This window comes from Ahaetulla prasina, chromosome 6 (genome assembly GCF_028640845.1).
Source record: "Ahaetulla prasina isolate Xishuangbanna chromosome 6, ASM2864084v1, whole genome shotgun sequence".
Lineage (NCBI taxonomy): Eukaryota > Metazoa > Chordata > Lepidosauria > Squamata > Colubridae > Ahaetulla > Ahaetulla prasina.
The window spans coordinates 114,589,883-114,607,829 of record NC_080544.1 but is presented as its reverse complement, the minus strand read 5'-3'; the positions used below and the strand labels follow the sequence as shown (position 1 = coordinate 114,607,829).

The 17,947-nt window shown below is 52.4% G+C and overlaps 1 protein-coding gene across 1 annotated transcript in view; it reads left to right on the top strand.

Annotated features, from left to right (window-relative positions):
* The window catches only part of LOC131201442 (probable cation-transporting ATPase 13A4), a 93,299-nt gene extending 81,660 nt beyond the window's left edge, over positions 1 to 11,639 (top strand). Inside the window, exons 48-57 of the mRNA XM_058189347.1 lie at positions 3,315 to 3,394; positions 3,906 to 3,948; positions 4,140 to 4,249; positions 4,607 to 4,703; positions 5,257 to 5,329; positions 6,080 to 6,254; positions 6,476 to 6,660; positions 7,413 to 7,501; positions 7,643 to 7,723; positions 8,387 to 11,639. Coding sequence (XP_058045330.1) covers positions 3,315 to 3,394; positions 3,906 to 3,948; positions 4,140 to 4,249; positions 4,607 to 4,703; positions 5,257 to 5,329; positions 6,080 to 6,254; positions 6,476 to 6,660; positions 7,413 to 7,501; positions 7,643 to 7,723; positions 8,387 to 8,761 — 1,308 coding nt within the window. The 3' untranslated portion in view covers positions 8,762 to 11,639. The remainder of the gene's footprint in view (positions 1 to 3,314; positions 3,395 to 3,905; positions 3,949 to 4,139; positions 4,250 to 4,606; positions 4,704 to 5,256; positions 5,330 to 6,079; positions 6,255 to 6,475; positions 6,661 to 7,412; positions 7,502 to 7,642; positions 7,724 to 8,386) is intronic.
* The last annotated feature ends 6,308 nt before the right edge of the window (positions 11,640 to 17,947 follow it).

Here is a 17,947-nt window from a genome sequence, read left to right as displayed (position 1 = left end):
ATGCTGTACAATCAGGCCAGAAATGTATTAACAAGGGAGATCAGAGCAGCAAAAAGAGGCTACTCTGAAAAGCTAAAGAATCAGTTCTCAACAAATGAACCAGCAAACATGTGGAAAACTCTTAAAAATATCACAGGCTACAGCAAATCTCCTTCCCAGGCTGAGAAATCAACAACTGGCAGATGACCTGAATGTGTTTTACTGCAGGTTTGAAAGGAACCTACAGCCACCTTTCTCCACAACCCCCATCTCAGACACACCAACAACAGCCAAGCCTTCTACAACTGACTCCATCCCATTGGGTTCACAACCCCTAGTGATCACAGAAAAGGAAGTGCAGGACCTATTTCACAGACAAAAGCCAGGAAAAGCTCCAGGCCCAGACAAGGTAACTCCTTCTTGCTTAAAAGTCTGTGCTAACCAATTGGCCCCCATCTTCACCTGAATCTTCAATAAATTGCTAGAGATGTGCTATGTTCCTTCTTGCTTCAAACGCTCTACTATCATCCCAGTGCCGAAGAAGCCCACCATCAAGGAACTGAATGACTACAGACCAGTTGCTCTAACATCTGTAGTCATGAAAACCTTTGAAAGGCTAGTGCTGTCCCACTTGGAAACCATCACAGATCTGCTGTTAGATTGCTTGCAATTTGCATACCGAGAAAATATATCAACAGATGATGCTGTTAATATGGCTCTGCATTACATCCTACAACATTTTGAATCTCCAAAGACCTACACAAAGATCCTCTTTGTAGACTTTAGTTCAGCATTCAATACCATCATTCCAGACATTCTTCTAACTAAGCTAAACCAGCTACAGGTACCTGAACAGACTTGTAAGTGGATCCTAAGCTTCCTAACAAACAGGAAGCAGCAGGTGAAGCTAAACAGAATCACATCAGATATCTGTACAATTAGCACAGCCCCCCCCCCCAAGGCTGTGTGCTCTCCCCACTTCTCTTCTCTCTGTATACCAATGACTGCATCTCCAACGATCCATCTGTTAAACTACTGACGTTTGCAGATGACACAACAGTGATCGGTCTCATTCGAGACAATGATGAATCCGCATACAGATGGGAGGTTGAACGACTAGCCTCGTGGTGCAACTGGAACAATCTGGAACTAAACACACTCAAAACTGTAGAAATGGTGGTAGACTTTAGGAGAAACTTTCCATACTTCCATCTCTCACAATACTAGACAACACAGTATCAACAACAGAGACCTTCAAATTTCTAGATTCTACCAAGATCTAAAATGGGCAGTTAACATCAAAAACATCATCAAAAAAGCACAGCAAAGAATGTTCTTTCTGTGCCAACTCAGAAAGCTCAAACTGCCTAAGGAGCTGCTGATTCAGTTCTACAGAGGAATTATTGAGTCTGTCATCTGCACTTCTATAACTGTCTGGTTTGGTTCTGCAACCCAACAAGACAGACACAGACTTCAGAGGATCATTAGAACTGCAGAAAAAATAATTGCTACCAACCTGCCTTCCATTGAGGACCTGTATACTGCACAAGTCAAAAAGAGGGCTGTGATTATTATTATTATTTATTAGATTTTTAGTTCACAGCCATAATAAAAACAATAACAATATACAGATAAAAACAAAGATTAAAAAACTTATTAAATGATTGGCTAAAATTTAAAACAGTATACCGTTAAAAAAAACCCTAAAATTTATATCAAAATATGAATATTAAAATTAAACTCTTTAAAATTATAAAATTATAAAATTTAAAATTACTAAGCCAGTCCCGCGCGAATAAACAAATACGTCTTTAGCTCGCGGCGGAAGGTCCGAAGGTCAGGCAGTTGACGCAATCCAGGGGGAAGTTCGTTCCAGAGGGTAGGAGCCCCCACAGAGAAGGACCTTCCCCTGGGGGCCATCAGCCGACATTGCTTGGCAGACGGCACCCTGAGAAGCCCCTCTCTGTGTGAGCGTACGGGTCGGTGGGAGGTGTTCGGTAGCAGAAGGCGGTCCCGTAAGTACCCTGGCCCTAAGTCATGGAGCGCTTTAAAGGTAGTAACCAAAACCTTGAAGTGCACCCGAGAGACCACAGGCAGCCAGTGCAGTCTGCGCAGGAGTGGTGTTACATGGGAGCCATGTGCGGCTCCCTCTATCACCCGCGCAGCCGCATTCTGAACTAACTGGGGCCTCTGGGTGCTCTTCAAGGGGAGCCCCATGATTAAGAGATATCAGATTGCTTTTGAATGATTAGGATGTATTTATCTTTGATTTGTATGGGGGAAGTTAGGATTTGAGAAGAAGGGGAGGATTATAATTTGTGTTAGGGAAAATTTAGCAAATGATTTTTTTTTCTTTTGAACTATACCTTGTGTTTGTTCTGGGAAGTGGGGGGGGGAGGGAGGAGGGTGGTTTTGGAGGAAGGGGGGAGGGGAGGGAGGGGGGAGGGGAAAAAAAGGGGGGTGAAAATTTTTGTAAAAACTTTTTCAATTAAAAAAAAAAAAGAGGGCTGTGAAAATATCTACAGACCCCTCACATCCAGGACATAAACTGTTTCAACTCCTACCCTCAAAACGACGCTATAGAGCACTGCACACCAGAACAACTAGACACAAGAAGAGTTTTTTCCCGAAGGCCATCACTCTCCTAAACAAATAATTCCATCAACACTGTCAAACTATTTACTAAATCTGCATTATTATTAATCTTCTCATCGTTCCCATCACCCATCTCCTTCCACTTATGACTGTACAACTGTAACTTCGTTACTTATATCCTTACGATTTATATTGATATTCTTTCCTGATTGCTTATTTGTACCCTATGGCTATCATTAAGTGTTGTACCTTATGATTCTTGATGAAAGTGGGTGGCTCAGGCTGTAAGACAGGCAGGCTGTAACACAGCTGCTTGCAATTACTGCAGGCTCGAGTCCCACCAGGCCCAAGGTTGACTCAGCCTTCCATCCTTTATAAGGTAGGTAAAATGAGGACCCAGATTGTTGGGGGGGGGCAATAAGTTGACTTTGTATATAAATATACAAATAGGATGAGACTATTGCCTTACACAATGTAAGCCGCCCTGAGTCTTCAGAGAAGGGGGGGGATAAATGTAAATAAAAAAAATAAAAATAAAAAAAATAAAGTATCTTTTCTTTTATGTACACTGAGAGCATATGCACCAAGACAAATTCCCTGTGTGTCCAATCACACTTGGCCAATAAAAAATTCTATTCTATTCTATTTGCCACCAGTCGCTTCCAGGGCATCCTGCCCCACCTGCCGTCCTGGGCCCCTTTTTGGCCAGTTGGGTGACTGTGGCATCTTTCTTTCCGCAGGTGCTTCTGAATGGAACAGTCTTTGCCCGCATGTCTCCATCGCAGAAGTCCAGCCTCGTGGAAGAGTTTCAGAAACTCGAGTGGGTCCCTTCTCATGATCAGGGAAAAGGGGAGAGGGGCTGAGTGGGTGTCCTCCCTCCCCATCTGGCCCCACGGCTGTTCCCTGGCTTGGCTGCCCCTCGAGTTCTGAAGTGTTGGCTTCCAATGACCTCTTGGGGACTCTGTTTCTTGACCGGTGCCCAAAAGGGCTGCTGTGAAAGGGCCTCCTTGGCCCTCCGGCTCCAAAAGAAGCACAAGTCACGGCAATGAGATGCAGGCAAGGGAAGGAAGCGGGGAGGGGAGTCTGTGTGTCCAGCGGAGGAACCCCGTGGAGGCCCTCCTGGCCAAGGCAGAGGGCAGAGGGGAGCTGTGGAAGGAGCAGAGGGGCTGCCCACCCAAGTTATGTGCTGTGGAAAGCACAGACCCCCTGGGGCTCCAGGAAGTATGGCAGCCCCGTTTTCACCCCAAAGGGAGGGCATGGGAGGCAGATTTGGTAGGAAACGTCTGCCCAGAGAGATTGAGTAATCCTCTCCTGCTCCCTTCTTCTTCCAGTTACTACGTTGGCATGTGTGGGGACGGAGCCAACGACTGTGGGGTAGGTGAAACTCCAGGGTCTTGGGGGGTGTTCTCATCCAGATTGCCACCCTGTCAGTCCTGTTTCCCCAAATTGGAGGAATCCAGGCAAAAATAGCTTGTAGAAACACTCTCCTTTCCAGAGAATATTTAGAACCACCTCCATTTTTAAAGTCCCGATTCCTCACAGGGGGACCTGTTGTTGTTTTCCAGGCCCTGAAAATGGCCCATGCCGGGATCTCTCTCTCGGAGCAGGAGGCCTCAGTGGCTTCCCCCTTCACCTCCCAAATCCCCAACATCGAGTGTGTGCCAGCCCTGATAAGGTACGTGGGGTCTCCAGGGTGGCCACTGAAGGTTTTCAAGAAGAGATTGGACAACCGGTTGCCCAGAATGGTCTAGGCCGGGTCTCCTGCCCAAGCAGGGGGCTGGAAGGACTCCAAGGTCCCCTCCAGCTCTGTGTTCCTATGATCTTGGTCAGGGAGTTAGACTAGAAGACCTCCAAGGACCCTCCCAACTCCTGTTATTCCCAGAACTGGCTTGAAGACCCAACTCGCAGAGGGGCCGCTGGGTCCCACCCTTTCCTCTCCCTTCGTTCCCAGCTTGCGCTCTGCATACCTGGGGGGGCTGGGCAAGGAGGCGGCTGCTTTCCTTTACTAAGCCATGCTTTCTTCCGATGCCAGGGAGGGTCGGGCTTCTCTAGTGGCCTCCTTTGCCGTGTTTAAATATCTGACTCTCTACGGCTTGGTCCAGTTCATCGCTACGGTCCTGCTTTACTTGGTAAGTATGGGGCAGTGCTGAGGATGACTCCTAAGGGGGGGGTGGGGCGGGATGGACACAGCGGCTTCTAAGATGATGGAGACGCTCAGTCTTCCAGGCAGAGATATCTGGAAGTTGAGTCATGGCAACTGGACTTCCTGAGGGGTCCTTGGTCCTCTCTGAGCTTGCGGGTTTTCTTGTAGACGTTTCATGACCCAAACTAGGTATCATTCTCAATGCATCTAACATCATTGCTAGCACTGAGGATGTTAGTTAGTTTGGGGCATGAAACATCTGCAAGATGACCAGCAAGCTCAGAGAGCACCAAGGACCCTCCACAGTTTTCCTGAACAGCAAGCTTGGAAAACAAACCACCGCCACCCCAGATTTTCTATCATTACCAATATTCCTCAGGTGTTCTTGGAGGAAGGCAGGTTTCTGTCTTACTTCTGGGAGTGGCACATGACTCAAACAGGCAGCCGATTTGCAGGAATAATTTGAACCTCCTGGTGAACCAGGCACAATTATACTCACGCAATTATAAAAACCTTCCTGGAATTTGTTTTCTTTCTAGCAATTGCAGATCCTGGGGAATTACCAGTTCCTGATCCAAGATGTTTGCATCACTCTTGTGGTTTGCCTCACAAGTAAGCAGGTCTGGTCTTGCCTGGTTTCTCCCAGGGTGTCATCAGCTGGCACATCGGGGTAGATTCATGCCAGCTGTGAACCTGGGGAGGTGCCACTCAAGACACAGGCAGTAAAGCAGGAGGGGCTGCTCCGACACCAGCTGCTCCTTCCCACAACATGCTTAAAACGGGTTTTCTGGATTCCCACAATGTGACGGCTGTGGGAAAGCTGGATTCAGCACTGGGTGTAACAGCTGCTGAAGGAACCCTGAGGGTGCCAAGAGATTCCCTGGTAATCATAGGCAGAATGTGCTGACTGGATTGGCACAAAATACCCAATTAAGCTGAGCATCTTGTCTGAAACCAACTGCCAGTCTTTGCTCGCACAGTTATACATTGTAAGCCGCCCTGAGTCTTCGGAGAAGGGCGGGGTATAAATGTAAAAAAAAAAAAAAGCGTGTTGTGCCAACCCACCAGTTGGCATCAAGTTGGCACTCTCTTGGTCTGATCTCAGCCAACAGAGCCCCATCTGGACAGGCAGTGCCAGGGCTGCGTTGCTGGCCTGTCTCTTGGGCATGGGCGCCCACAGGAACAGCTCTGCTTGGGCATCAAGTGGCTGGTAGCTCGCCACTCTATCTTCTCCCCCCTCCACCTGAAGCAATATTGGGTAGAAACCCCCCAGCAAAGAAAGGGTGGGTGGGCTGGAGAAGGGGCCCGCTTTCTCTCGGGGTGCCTGGAGATCCTCTGGAATGTTCTCCCTTTGACCCCCAGTGAACCTGACCCACGCCTACCCCAAACTGGCCCCCTACCGCCCCCCCGGACGGCTGCTCTCTCCGCCACTGCTGCTCTCCGTCCTCTTCAACGTGGCCCTGAGCATCCTGCTCCAGCTCTTCGGCTTCCTCTATGTGAAGCAGCAGGCTTGGTACTTGCAGCTGCGGGGCCACTGGTGAGTGCACCCCCCGCCCACACCAACATACACACTCACACACAAATCCGGGTGCCTGGCAGGCTCTTCCAATGGAGGGACCTGGCCCGCTGCTTCCCCAGGTCCTGCTCCTGGCCTGGCCTGGCCTGACCAGAGTGGCTCATTGGGAGTGGCCAGACAAGGCCACGGGAGGGAGGGTGGAGGGCTGGTGGTTAGGGACCACCCTGCCTCCATCCTTCCAGTGGGTGCCCTTTGGGAAACCAGACCACCTGCCCAGGCAACGGGACGGCCAATGCCACAGCGCAGGAGCAACGCGTTTTGAGCTATGAGACCACCACGCTGTGGCCCCTGGTGACCCTCAGCTGCATCGCCTTCGCCTTTGTCTTCTCCAAGGGGAGACCCTTCCGGAAGCCCATCTACACCAACTGTAAGTGAGAGGCCCTCCCCGCGCTCTTCTCCCCATGGCTGGCTTGGGGGTTTGGGCATGAGGGAAGGCTTTGCGGCTGGCAAAGCCACAAAGAGGGAGGAAAAAGAGGAATGAGCAGGAGTGAGGAAGAACCAGGCAGGCAGTAGTAAAAGCAACAGGTGGGGCTCAACCCCCACCTGGCTTGGGAGAATCGCTAGGGGTCAAAGGTTTTCAGAAGGGCATCAAAGTGGGGGGCCTGTTGCTCTCTGCTTTCAGAGCTTGGCGGTTTTCTTGCAGATGTTTCATTACCAAACTCGGTAACATCATCAGTCTACTACTAGCACTGATGATGTTACCTATTGTTACCTAAAGGACCCAACAGTCCTCCTCCTCCTCCTCCTCCTCCCTTCCAGCTCTGATGAGGTTCCCTAGCTGGGTCATGAAATGTCTGCAGGAAAACAGCCAAGCTCAGAGGGCCACCCAGGAGCCCTCATTTCAAGCCTGAGCCGCAAAGATTCTCTCTTTATTGCTCTCCGCTTTCAACGGTTCTGGGGATTGTCGTTTGGCCCACTGACTTAGGGATGTTAATATGCCTCTCGGGCATCAGACTTCCTATCCTGGGGCGGTCATTGGAGCCAGTGACCCCCTTTGTTCCTTGAACTGCCCAGGGGCGCCCTGTGGGCCTGATGCCCATGCAACTGCCCATCCTTCTGTGCGGTGCCACTCATTCCCCAGGACTGACAAGACTCCCCCTCCCCCTTTTCCATCCCCAGATATCTTCTCTGGCATGCTGTGTCTCCAGCTGGGCGTCTCCCTGTTCCTCTTCTTTGCTGACCTTGAGGGGGTCTACCAGAGGATGGAGGTGAGCGGGCAGGGGGCCTGCCAGTTTCCCCAGAGGCGAGTCCGGTAACCCCTACAGGGCAGAACGGGTTCCTCTTGGTGAGGAGGGAGCGGGGGAGTCAGCCAGGCCAACTGATGGGGAGCCTCTCTTGCCCCCTCGCAGCTTCTCTGCACCCCAACCATCTGGAGGGTCTACGTTCTGATTATGCTGCTGGTGTTCTTTCTGGTCTCCTCCTTGGTGGAGGTAAGCAATGTGTCCCTCCCCAGGCAAGGATCCTGGGTTGCTGGGCTGGAAGCAAAGGGCTCCTGTCCTGGGGCTGTGGCAGGGAAAAGGGGGGGGGGGCTGCAGGGTGGGAGCTGGCTTCAGGACCTCTCTTCTCTTGCCAGATGGGGCTGGAGACAGACTCTGAGGCCCTCGGCTGACCCCAAACACCCTTTCCCCCTCCTTGAGTCCCACGGGGCTGTGTGTGTGTGGGGGGGTCCTGAGGGATGATCTCTCTGGCCTCTCTTGCCATCCTTCCAGGCTGGGGGCTGGTTTGCTCCCCTCCCCTTTTGAAGTGGGAGCCTCACTCATCCCCAGGGCATTGCAATGGGGAAGGGCTGCCTTTGGGCTCTCTTTGGGCTGGTCTCTTTCCTTGTCCTCCCAACCCTCAGCAGGGCACCCCCGCAAGTTGAAAGAATGGGGCACGAGCCTGGGAGACAGCAGGACAGAAGCGCCCCCCACCCAACCGGGAAAGGGAGGGAGGCAGCCTTGCCAGCGCTGGCCGACTCACTCTTTAAGCAGAGAACCGAGTTGCCGCTAGCAGCCCACCCAAAGCCTCCCCCCTTCCAGGGGGGCTGGGACTCTGAGGCCCCTTCAGCGGCAAGCCAGGCGACCCCCTTCGCCCCTCTTTCCTCCCCCTCCCAGGACGGCGTCCTGCAGAACCGGCGCCTCTGGCTGCTGATCAAAGCGCTCTGCCGCTTCCGCTCGTCCAGCCGGTACCGGGTGTTGCAGCGGCAGCTGGAGAGGGACGCGATGTGGCCGCCCCTCTACGGGCGAGACTTGGCGAACGACGGCAGCAGCAGCAGCCAGGCCTACTTCAACGCGGCCTTCGAGCGGGAGGAGCCCGCGGGCCGCCCGGGAAGCCGCACCGGGGCAGCCAGCCGCGGCTCTGTGCAGCCAGAGGGGAGCAGCCGCGTGGATTTTCCCGCCGAGCCCCGCAAGGGGGATCCGGACACGCAGGAGACCCGTCGCTGGCACCGCTGCTCGGAAGGGACTTTTCCCCGCGCGGCTGCGCCCTAGTCAGGGAGGAAGCTGGCCGAAGGGGAACGGAGAGGGCGAAGACACGCGGGGCTTCTGAACAGGCTGTCTCGGTCCCCGGTGCTCAATAAAGTGAAGTCTGCAGGGTCCAATCTGGGCAGGGCTCAGAGCTCGGAAGAACCCCCCTCTGGTCCCGGTGACCGACTCAGCTTGGATCCTCCTGGGACGCCTCTATTTGCTTTCTTTCGCGAAAGTTCAGCCTTCTCCCCCGCCCCCCTGTGGGAACATCCAAGGCTTTGCTTGCGCGCTCTCGGTGGGCAACCGAGACGGGGGCGGGCAGGGTGCAGCAGACGGGGACGCAGAAGTCAAGAGAGCATCTCCCGGGCGACAGCAAACCAACCGGGGGAAGATTCAAGAGCTGCAGCCACAATTAATTTAAAAATAATTCGGTTTATTGGAAATGGCCGGAGGGAGGAGGTGGACTCCGGGGCATGGAGGGCAGACCCTCCGGAGAAGGAAGGTTCGGCTCTTAGTCGCGTTCAAAGGCCGGGTTAGAGAGGGAGCCGAGGTTGCGATGAGCCGCTGAGTTCCGGGACCGGCGCGGTGCGCTTCGTTTCCTGCCAAAACAAGACCGGCCTTAGAACGCAGAAGGGGCGAGAGGGGCCCAGAGAAGCAGGGTTGTCCCAATGGTGTGTGTGTGTGTGTGTCGGGTGGCGGTGCTTTAAGGTGCCAGCTCTGAGAATCAGGAAAGGGGGGGGTCTCTTCTGCCCTTCTTTGCTTTAGGGGCTCTTTGGAGGGCCCAGTGAAAAATGCTGTTGCCCGACGGAGGCTAACTTTTGGGTAATGCATCCTGGGGCTGCTCTGGGTGGGGGCAGCAGCTGCGAGCAGCCAACCGCCAATGCACTAACCCCCCTCCCCAGCTATGCAGAGGTTGGCCTTAGTTGTGGAGGTCGTCCTATCCTTTGAGGGAGGATTTGCTGACCCCACATCACCTCCCGTTGCTCTTCATCTTCTGTCTCACTGCTGGATGCAGCGCCCACCCAAGAAAAAGGCCCCATCCTTCGGAAAGAACCCGGCCCCCTTGTTTCCCCTCCTCCCCCCGCTCGCGCAAGCGTCCGCAGAGAGCTTCTCCGCCAAGGCGGCCCGCGCTGACCGGCGTGCTGTCCCGGAGAGACTCACCTGCGCGCGAACGAGCAGACCAACACGGAGACGACCACGGCCAGCAGGACAGCGCCGGCCGCCACGCCCAGCGCGATGTAGAGGGGGAGCCACCAATTGTCTGGGGAAGAGAGAGGGGGGCGGTCAGCGGAGCTCGGGGCCGTGGCTTTGCGCTCCACGCGCGTGCCTTAGTTGGGGCAGCAATCAGCCTTTCTAATCAAGGAGAATCTTCGTAGTTTAGGGTTGAAATGAGGGCTCCTTGGTGGTCTTGGTGCTTGGAGGTTTTTTTGCAGACATTTCATGATCCAACTAGGTAACATCATTGATGCTATTAAGGAATTAAGCAAATCCCATGAAGCAAACCCCACTCCTTCCTAGAACTGATGAAGTTACCTAGTTGGGTCAGCAAGAAAACAGCCAAGGACCCCTAATCAGCCAACTTCGGAAAAGGGCTACTGCCTCCTGATGGGCCCCCAGGAAATCTGAGGGCAGCCTGGGTAGTTGGGGAAAATGTCTGCAAGAAGGAGGCACAACACTTTTCTGTGCTTCAACCAGCTGTGTCCTTTCTTCACTTCTCACCACAGGCTTAAGCAGTGGGGGCATCTGGACAAAATGCTAAAGCTGGCCAGGGTTTTGATGGACGGTGGAGGAGCAGCTCAGTCCAGTACCTGAACTTGGCCTGTCTGGTTTTGCTTCAGTGTGAAGCGTGACACCCTCTCCCCTCCCCCCCAAGGTGGGTTAATTCAGGATGTGGCCGGAATGCAGCCTAATTGGTCTAGGGTCTTCTGCTTGAGTAGGGGGTTGGGCTAGAAGACCTCCAAGGTCCCTTCCAACTGGGTTGTTCTGACCACCTGAAGCCAGGCAGGAAATGCCCCAGGATCAGTTGGGGGCCTTTGCAGGGCTGGCCATCCTGAGATGCCAAAAAGGAGATGGGCTCCCACTGTAGATGGCACCACCAGATCAGCTGCTGGCAGAGAAGGTCCTGGGGATGCTGACCATCTCTGTGCCCAGGCCCCAAGCCAGGCCATGTCAAATGGTAGATCCCACCCTGACCGGCTGTAATCTGAGGTCCAATGTCTGAATTTTCTCACGTAAAGGATGCTGCCCTTCAATGGTTAGATGGCCGGGATATTGGTATTTGGACATAGATCTGTTTAATATTCATAGTTTACTGTGTTTTCATTTAGGTGAAATGCTAATAGAGGTTGTCCTCGACTTATGGCTACAACTGAGCCCAGAATTTCTGTGGCTAAGTAAACATTTAAGGGAGTTTTGCCCCATTTTACAACTTTCCGTGCCACAGCTGTTAAATGAATCACTGCATGTGTTAGTGACATGGTCATTAAGTGAAGCTGGCTTCCCTAATAGACTTTGCATGTCAGAAGTTCGCAAAAGCAGATCACGGGACCCTGGCATGCTGCGACCGTCATAAATGTGAACTGGTTGCCAAGCGTCTTGAGTTTTGCTCACGTGACCATGGGGATGCGGCCACAGTTGTAAGGGTGAAAAATGGCCATAAGTCACTTTTCCCAGGGCCATTCTGACTTCGAAGGATCACTAAATGAACTTTTGTGAGTTGAGGACTAACTGTATATATTGCAATCCCATATATGATATGCCACACGCTAAATAAATAAACGCCCCAAGCAGCACCCATCGCTTCTCTTTGGGGGCTCCGAGAGAACGGCCCAGCACCAGGCAGGACTGCTTGGAAATATATTATTAATAATTAATATTGAAAATAAAGATGTATATAATCATAACCATAGTAATCAATAAAAATGTAAATAATCTATTGTAAGAAGAAATTTAGTTTAAGCTTTTTGGGTATATTATTAGTACTGCTACTATATTATTATTATCGTTATTAGTTTGCGTGTTAATAGGTACTATTAACTTTCCATTGGGTTTTTCTTGTAAATGGTATACTCTGGCAATGCACTGTTTTTCAGAAATGTTTATGAATAACGATTTATAAATAAAATAAAATAAAATAAAATAAATAAAATAAAATAAAATAAATAAAATAAAATAAAATAAAATAAAATAAAATAAAATAAAATAATAAAATAATAAAATAAAATAAAATAAAATAAAATAAAATAAAATGCAGGGCTGGGGGTTCCTAGCTAGGAGCGGAGTGGAAGTGACCCTCTGAGACTGTCAAGGGGTCTGGAGCCCCAAAGCAGCCTGGCTGACCCATCAGCCGCAGCCACGGATTGGGAGGGGGGCTCCGGGGAAGGGCTTTACCTTCTGCCTTGTTCTCGCAGAGTTTCCCATGGTATTTCTCCAGACATTCACACTGGAAGGCCTCTGAGCTGTTGTGCCGCACACAAGTTCCATTATGCAAGCAAGGATTCGGCTGGCAGGGATCGGCTGCACAGGAAAGGAGAAGGGGGGAGGGGTTGGAAATGGGCAGCCTTCCTGGCTGTGCCAGCCCCCAACGGCCACAAGTGGGCAGGACTGGCAGAGTTCGGGGCAACACCTTTGGGCTTCGTGGTTCTGCTCTGGGCAACATGTAAATTTTGGGCAAACTCTGGTTTATTTTCAAAGAGTGGAGATAATGAACCAGCCCAGAAAATGGGTTAATTTGATCACCTCCACCTGTTTTCCAACTCAGAGGGAGACGAAAGCTTGCTAAAGGCCGGAGGGGGGTGGTCCCTGCCTTAGGGGAAGTACCCTACTAGCCTAGGGTTAGGGTTAGGGTTAGGCTGGATGCCTCTTGGATGCCCCCCTTCCCCCCCCCCCAGAGGTCCGAGGGTTGCCTGGAGGACAGGCTGAGTTGTTGTTTTATAGACTCCAATAAAAGAGAATCCTTGTAGCTCAGGGTTGAAATGAGGGTCCCTGGGGGGGTCTCTGAGCTTAGTGGGTTTTCTTGCAGACATTTCATTACCCAGCTAAGTAACATCATCAGTGCCAGAAGGGAAGGAGGTTTGCTTTCACCCTACTACACTCATGATGTTACCTAGTTTGGGTAATGCAACCTCTGCAAGAAAGCAGCCGAGTTCGGAGAGCCCCGAGTACCCCTCATTTATAGACTCCTGTGCAGTTACCCTCTCCTTTCTTCGGGGTAACCAAGAGAACAGCCAGTCCCACCTAGGACTGGGGACCCAAAGCAGCTTGTGTGACACACTAATTCAAGCCACGGATGATGTGTGTGTGTATTTACCTTCTGGCGTGACCTGTATCTCGCAGAGTAATCCTTCATAATTCTCCGGACATTCACAGTGGAAGGTATCTGGGCTGTCATCCAGCACACAGGTTCCATTGTTGAAACATGAATTTGGCTGGCAGGGGTCGGCTGCAGAGGAAAGGAGAAAGACGGGCGCTTGGAAATGGGTCGGCTTCCTGGCTGTGGCAGCCCCCAGCCCTCCGTCTGGGATGACAACGGCCACAAGGGGCTGGTGCCCCTTTTAGACACAAAGTATTGACTTATAGACCGCTTCACGGCGCATTCCAGCCCTCTCTAAACGGCTTAAAGAGTCAGCCTACTGCCCCCAACAATCTGGGTCCTCATTTTATGGAAAGATGGAAGACTGAGTCAACCTTGAGTCGGTCAGGATCGAACCCTTTGGTAGTGGGCAGAGTTTGCCTGCAAAACCACATTCTAACCACTGCACCACACACAATGGGTGGGGCGTGCCTGCCTGCTCTTTGCAGCTCAATAGTATCCCCCCCCCGACCCCCCAGGAACACTCACCACGATAGCAGCCCCGGGTGAAGTTGAAGATCCTACAGCGGTAGTCCTGGGGGCAGCTGGCCAGCTTGCAGGAGAGGCTGGAACTGTCCCTACAGACGCAGTCTTGGCTGCAGTCATCGGCCATAAAGCGGTCTCCGACCTGGTCAAGAAAGGGGGAGCTTTCTACTAGGAATAATTATGGATTGTACAGCTATAGAGACTAAATTGATTTTGAACTTAATAACAGCCGCGAGACTTTTGATTGCTCAATATTGGAAGAAAGAAGAATTACCTACAATTGAAGAATGGACACTCAAAGTATCAAATCTGGCAGAAATGGCTAAAATCTCTGCTTATTTGAAAGACTATACACAAGAAAAATATATTTTAGAATGGAAAATGTGGATTGATTATATTCAAAATAAGTATCAGATAAAAAAATATCGAATAGCATATGAGTAAATTTAGGAAATATTTTGTATTAGATATATTTTTGATGGAGAGGGGAATTGAGAGTGTGATTATGTGTGGAGTGACCAGAGATTATAATTTAGGATTTATTTTGGATTATGATTGTTAGTTTTGATACCCTGCATTTTGTTGTGGGAAGTCGGGATGAGGGGATAAGGGGGAGGGGAATTGGGGGGGTTGAGGGTAGAGGATGGAGTGATGGTTAATGTACAGGGATTATTGAAGATGTATAAATATAATTAATGTAGGGTTGGGTCTGCCCAGCTACCATTTTAGAATGGTGGGGAGGGAGAAAAGAGGAGAGAGTAGGAGGTAGGAAAGAGGAGAAGAGGGGTAGAAGAGGGAGAAGAGGAAGGAAGAGGGGTAGAAGAGGGAGAAGGAAGGTATAGGGTGGAGGGAGGAGAGGATGTAAGAGAAGGGGAGGAAGGTCTGGAAAGTAGAAGAAGGTAGAAGAGGGAAGAGAGTTAAAACGAGGGGGTGGTGACTGGGCAAGCCCGACTAATTGTATATGACTGTACATTGGATGAGTTGTTGGATATGAATGTAAAAATAAAACTTTTTTATAAAAAAAAAAGAAAGGGGAAAAAGGGGATGAACTGGGATTCCCTGCCACTTTGCCCCAAGTAGCATCCCAAAGGAGGAAAATGCCCAACTGGACCAGCACAATGCTCCTCAGATTTCCCAACCCATACATGAGCAGTGTGGCTGGGAGCCAATTTCAACTAGACGTACTTGGTATGCTTATAAAATGACGAGAAGAGCACCCGTTACACAATTGTGAGGGAGGGTCTTCTCTGTGCAAAGCTCTGCTTTGGCTCAAGATTCTGCAGAGGTTTTCAGAACAACGAGGAGTAGAAATAGTGTTTGATATTTCTTGGGGGGGGGGGGTTTGATGTATTTATGGATTGCACTGGTGTCGAAAGCAGGAGTGGTAGGTGGCCTAGAGGTGGAGCTTTTGCCTCACAATCAGGAGGCTGTGAGTTCGATCCTAAGTAGAAGCAGATATTTTTCTCTGTCTCTGGGCACACTGAGAATATATCTGCTGAACAAACCTCTGCATTGGCAACAGGAAGGGCATCCAGCCATTAAAACACTCTGGTAACTCCATTCAGTTGACTCCACCCCGCAAGGGATTATGGGGTCATTAAAAGATGATGATGACTGCTGTTGAAAGCACCACGGTGCTTCTGGGGTGAAAGGATTAGCTGGTGACATCACTGTTGCCCAGCGGGGGGGGGGGGGATGCCCATTTGTGGGTTCCTTTAATGTCCCTGGCAGAGCTGGAGCAAAGCACAGGAGCTCACCCCGCTGTATGGCAGCACTTGGGTCTCAAACATGGTCCTGCTAACCTCCAACCCAGCATCCTAACCACCTGAGCCACTCTGCTCCCCATTTATGGATAATGTACAAGGAACATGTTTGCCTGATAGTTTCAAATTCATGTCTTGGATTTTGAGCATCCCTAAGCTTAAAAACAGGATTTTGTGCCCAAAGGAGCCCCGGGGGGTGGGGGGAGGAGGGAGAAGAGAGAGCCACCTTACTGGAAAATATTCTCTGCTGCAGCTGGAGAACCTGGGAGTAGACCCTCAAAAAGGGTGATGGGGTGGGGGTGGGGGAGGCAGGAGTGGGCCCCGTACCTTATAGTATTTGCCCAAGAAGCTGCAGCCGCAGTCCCGGAAGGGCACGCAGTCAAAGCCGCTGAGGACGTAGCCAGACTCGCACTCGCAGCCTTCCAGGCAGGGGGAGTTGCAGCCGGCAGGGGCTGCCAGATCTGAGCACGACGGGGGACAGGCGGACATGCAGGGGTTGTAGCGGCTGTGGGGCTGGCACTGGAGAGCTGTGGATGGAGAAGAGAAGCTTTGCATGGTCTGGGCCAGAGTGCAGCCCTCCTCCCACCCAGGGGAGCCTGAGCCAGTGGTGGTTTTCAGCCAGTTCGCACCACTTTGGGAGAACCGGTTGTTAACTTTCTGAGCAGTTTGGCGAACTGGTTGTTGGAGGAAATCATTAGGGCAGAGAACCGGTTGTTCAATTTCTTGAATCCCACCACTGGCCAGAGCCCCTCCCTCTGCCCCACGAGGGGGCCATCAGGCAGCGCCTGGGGGTGTCTGTCGGCACCCTGGGAGCATTGGGACAGGAGCCAGGTGACCCCGCTGGCTTCCCTGCCCAAGGAAGGCCCAGGCCAAACCTCCCCCCTGGGAAGAAGGAAGCTGCTTCTCACCGCAGCCGGTTGCTGCCCTCCAGTTGCCCACTGAGACATTCTTGCTCTGGCAGGCCCTGGCGTACTGCTCCAGGATGGGGCACAGACGGGTGGTCCGGTTGGCTTCTCTGCACATGTCGAACACGCAGCTCCTGCAGCAGGAGGAGAAGCCGAAGGTTGCAATGGGAGGGCAGTGGGCCAGCACTGCACAGGGAGGGGCCTCTGCAGGGCAGGTAAAGAAGGGGGCTCCAGCACGGGAGGAGAAGCGGGGCAGAAGGCAGAGGGAGGGAGGGGCCCTTTTCCAGAGAGCAAACAGGCAGGGAAGTTTGGAATGGCTGGTGGGCAGGAAGAGGGCGAAGGCTGGCCCTCCCTGGCAGTTCACAGGCTGGAGCTAATAAGTGATGTTGCTTAACTCTGCCATTATTTCTGCCTGTGGACGAGCTGCTCTGAAGGAACTCCTCCCTCCTAGGGCAGCTTTGGTGGGGTGGGGGAGGAGGGAGAAGAGAGAGCCACCTTACTGGAAAATATTCTCTGCTGCAGCTGGAGAACCTGGGAGTAGACCCTCAAAAAGGGTGATGGGGTGGGGGTGGGGGAGGCAGGAGTGGGCCCCGTACCTTATAGTATTTGCCCAAGAAGCTGCAGCCGCAGTCCCGGAAGGGCACGCAGTCAAAGCCGCTGAGGACGTAGCCAGACTCGCACTCGCAGCCTTCCAGGCAGGGGGAGTTGCAGCCGGCAGGGGCTGCCAGATCTGAGCACGACGGGGGACAGGCGGACATGCAGGGGTTGTAGCGGCTGTGGGGCTGGCACTGGAGAGCTGTGGATGGAGAAGAGAAGCTTTGCATGGTCTGGGCCAGAGTGCAGCCCTCCTCCCACCCAGGGGAGCCTGAGCCAGTGGTGGTTTTCAGCCAGTTCGCACCACTTTGGGAGAACCGGTTGTTAACTTTCTGAGCAGTTTGGCGAACTGGTTGTTGGAGGAAATCATTAGGGCAGAGAACCGGTTGTTCAATTTCTTGAATCCCACCACTGGCCAGAGCCCCTCCCTCTGCCCCACGAGGGGGCCATCAGGCAGCGCCTGGGGGTGTCTGTCGGCACCCTGGGAGCATTGGGACAGGAGCCAGGTGACCCCGCTGGCTTCCCTGCCCAAGGAAGGCCCAGGCCAAACCTCCCCCCTGGGAAGAAGGAAGCTGCTTCTCACCGCAGCCGGTTGCTGCCCTCCAGTTGCCCACTGAGACATTCTTGCTCTGGCAGGCCCTGGCGTACTGCTCCAGGATGGGGCACAGACGGGTGGTCCGGTTGGCTTCTCTGCACATGTCGAACACGCAGCTCCTGCAGCAGGAGGAGAAGCCGAAGGTTGCAATGGGAGGGCAGTGGGCCAGCACTGCACAGGGAGGGGCCTCTGCAGGGCAGGTAAAGAAGGGGGCTCCAGCACGGGAGGAGAAGCGGGGCAGAAGGCAGAGGGAGGGAGGGGCCCTTTTCCAGAGAGCAAACAGGCAGGGAAGTTTGGAATGGCTGGTGGGCAGGAAGAGGGCGAAGGCTGGCCCTCCCTGGCAGTTCACAGGCTGGAGCTAATAAGTGATGCGGATTAGTTGCTTAACTCTGCCATTATTTCTGCCTGTGGACGAGCTGCTCTGAAGGAACTCCTCCCTCCTAGGGCAGCTTTGGTGGGGGTGGGGGGGGAGTTGTCTGGAAAGGTTACTTCACCCTTATGTGCCTTATGTGATCA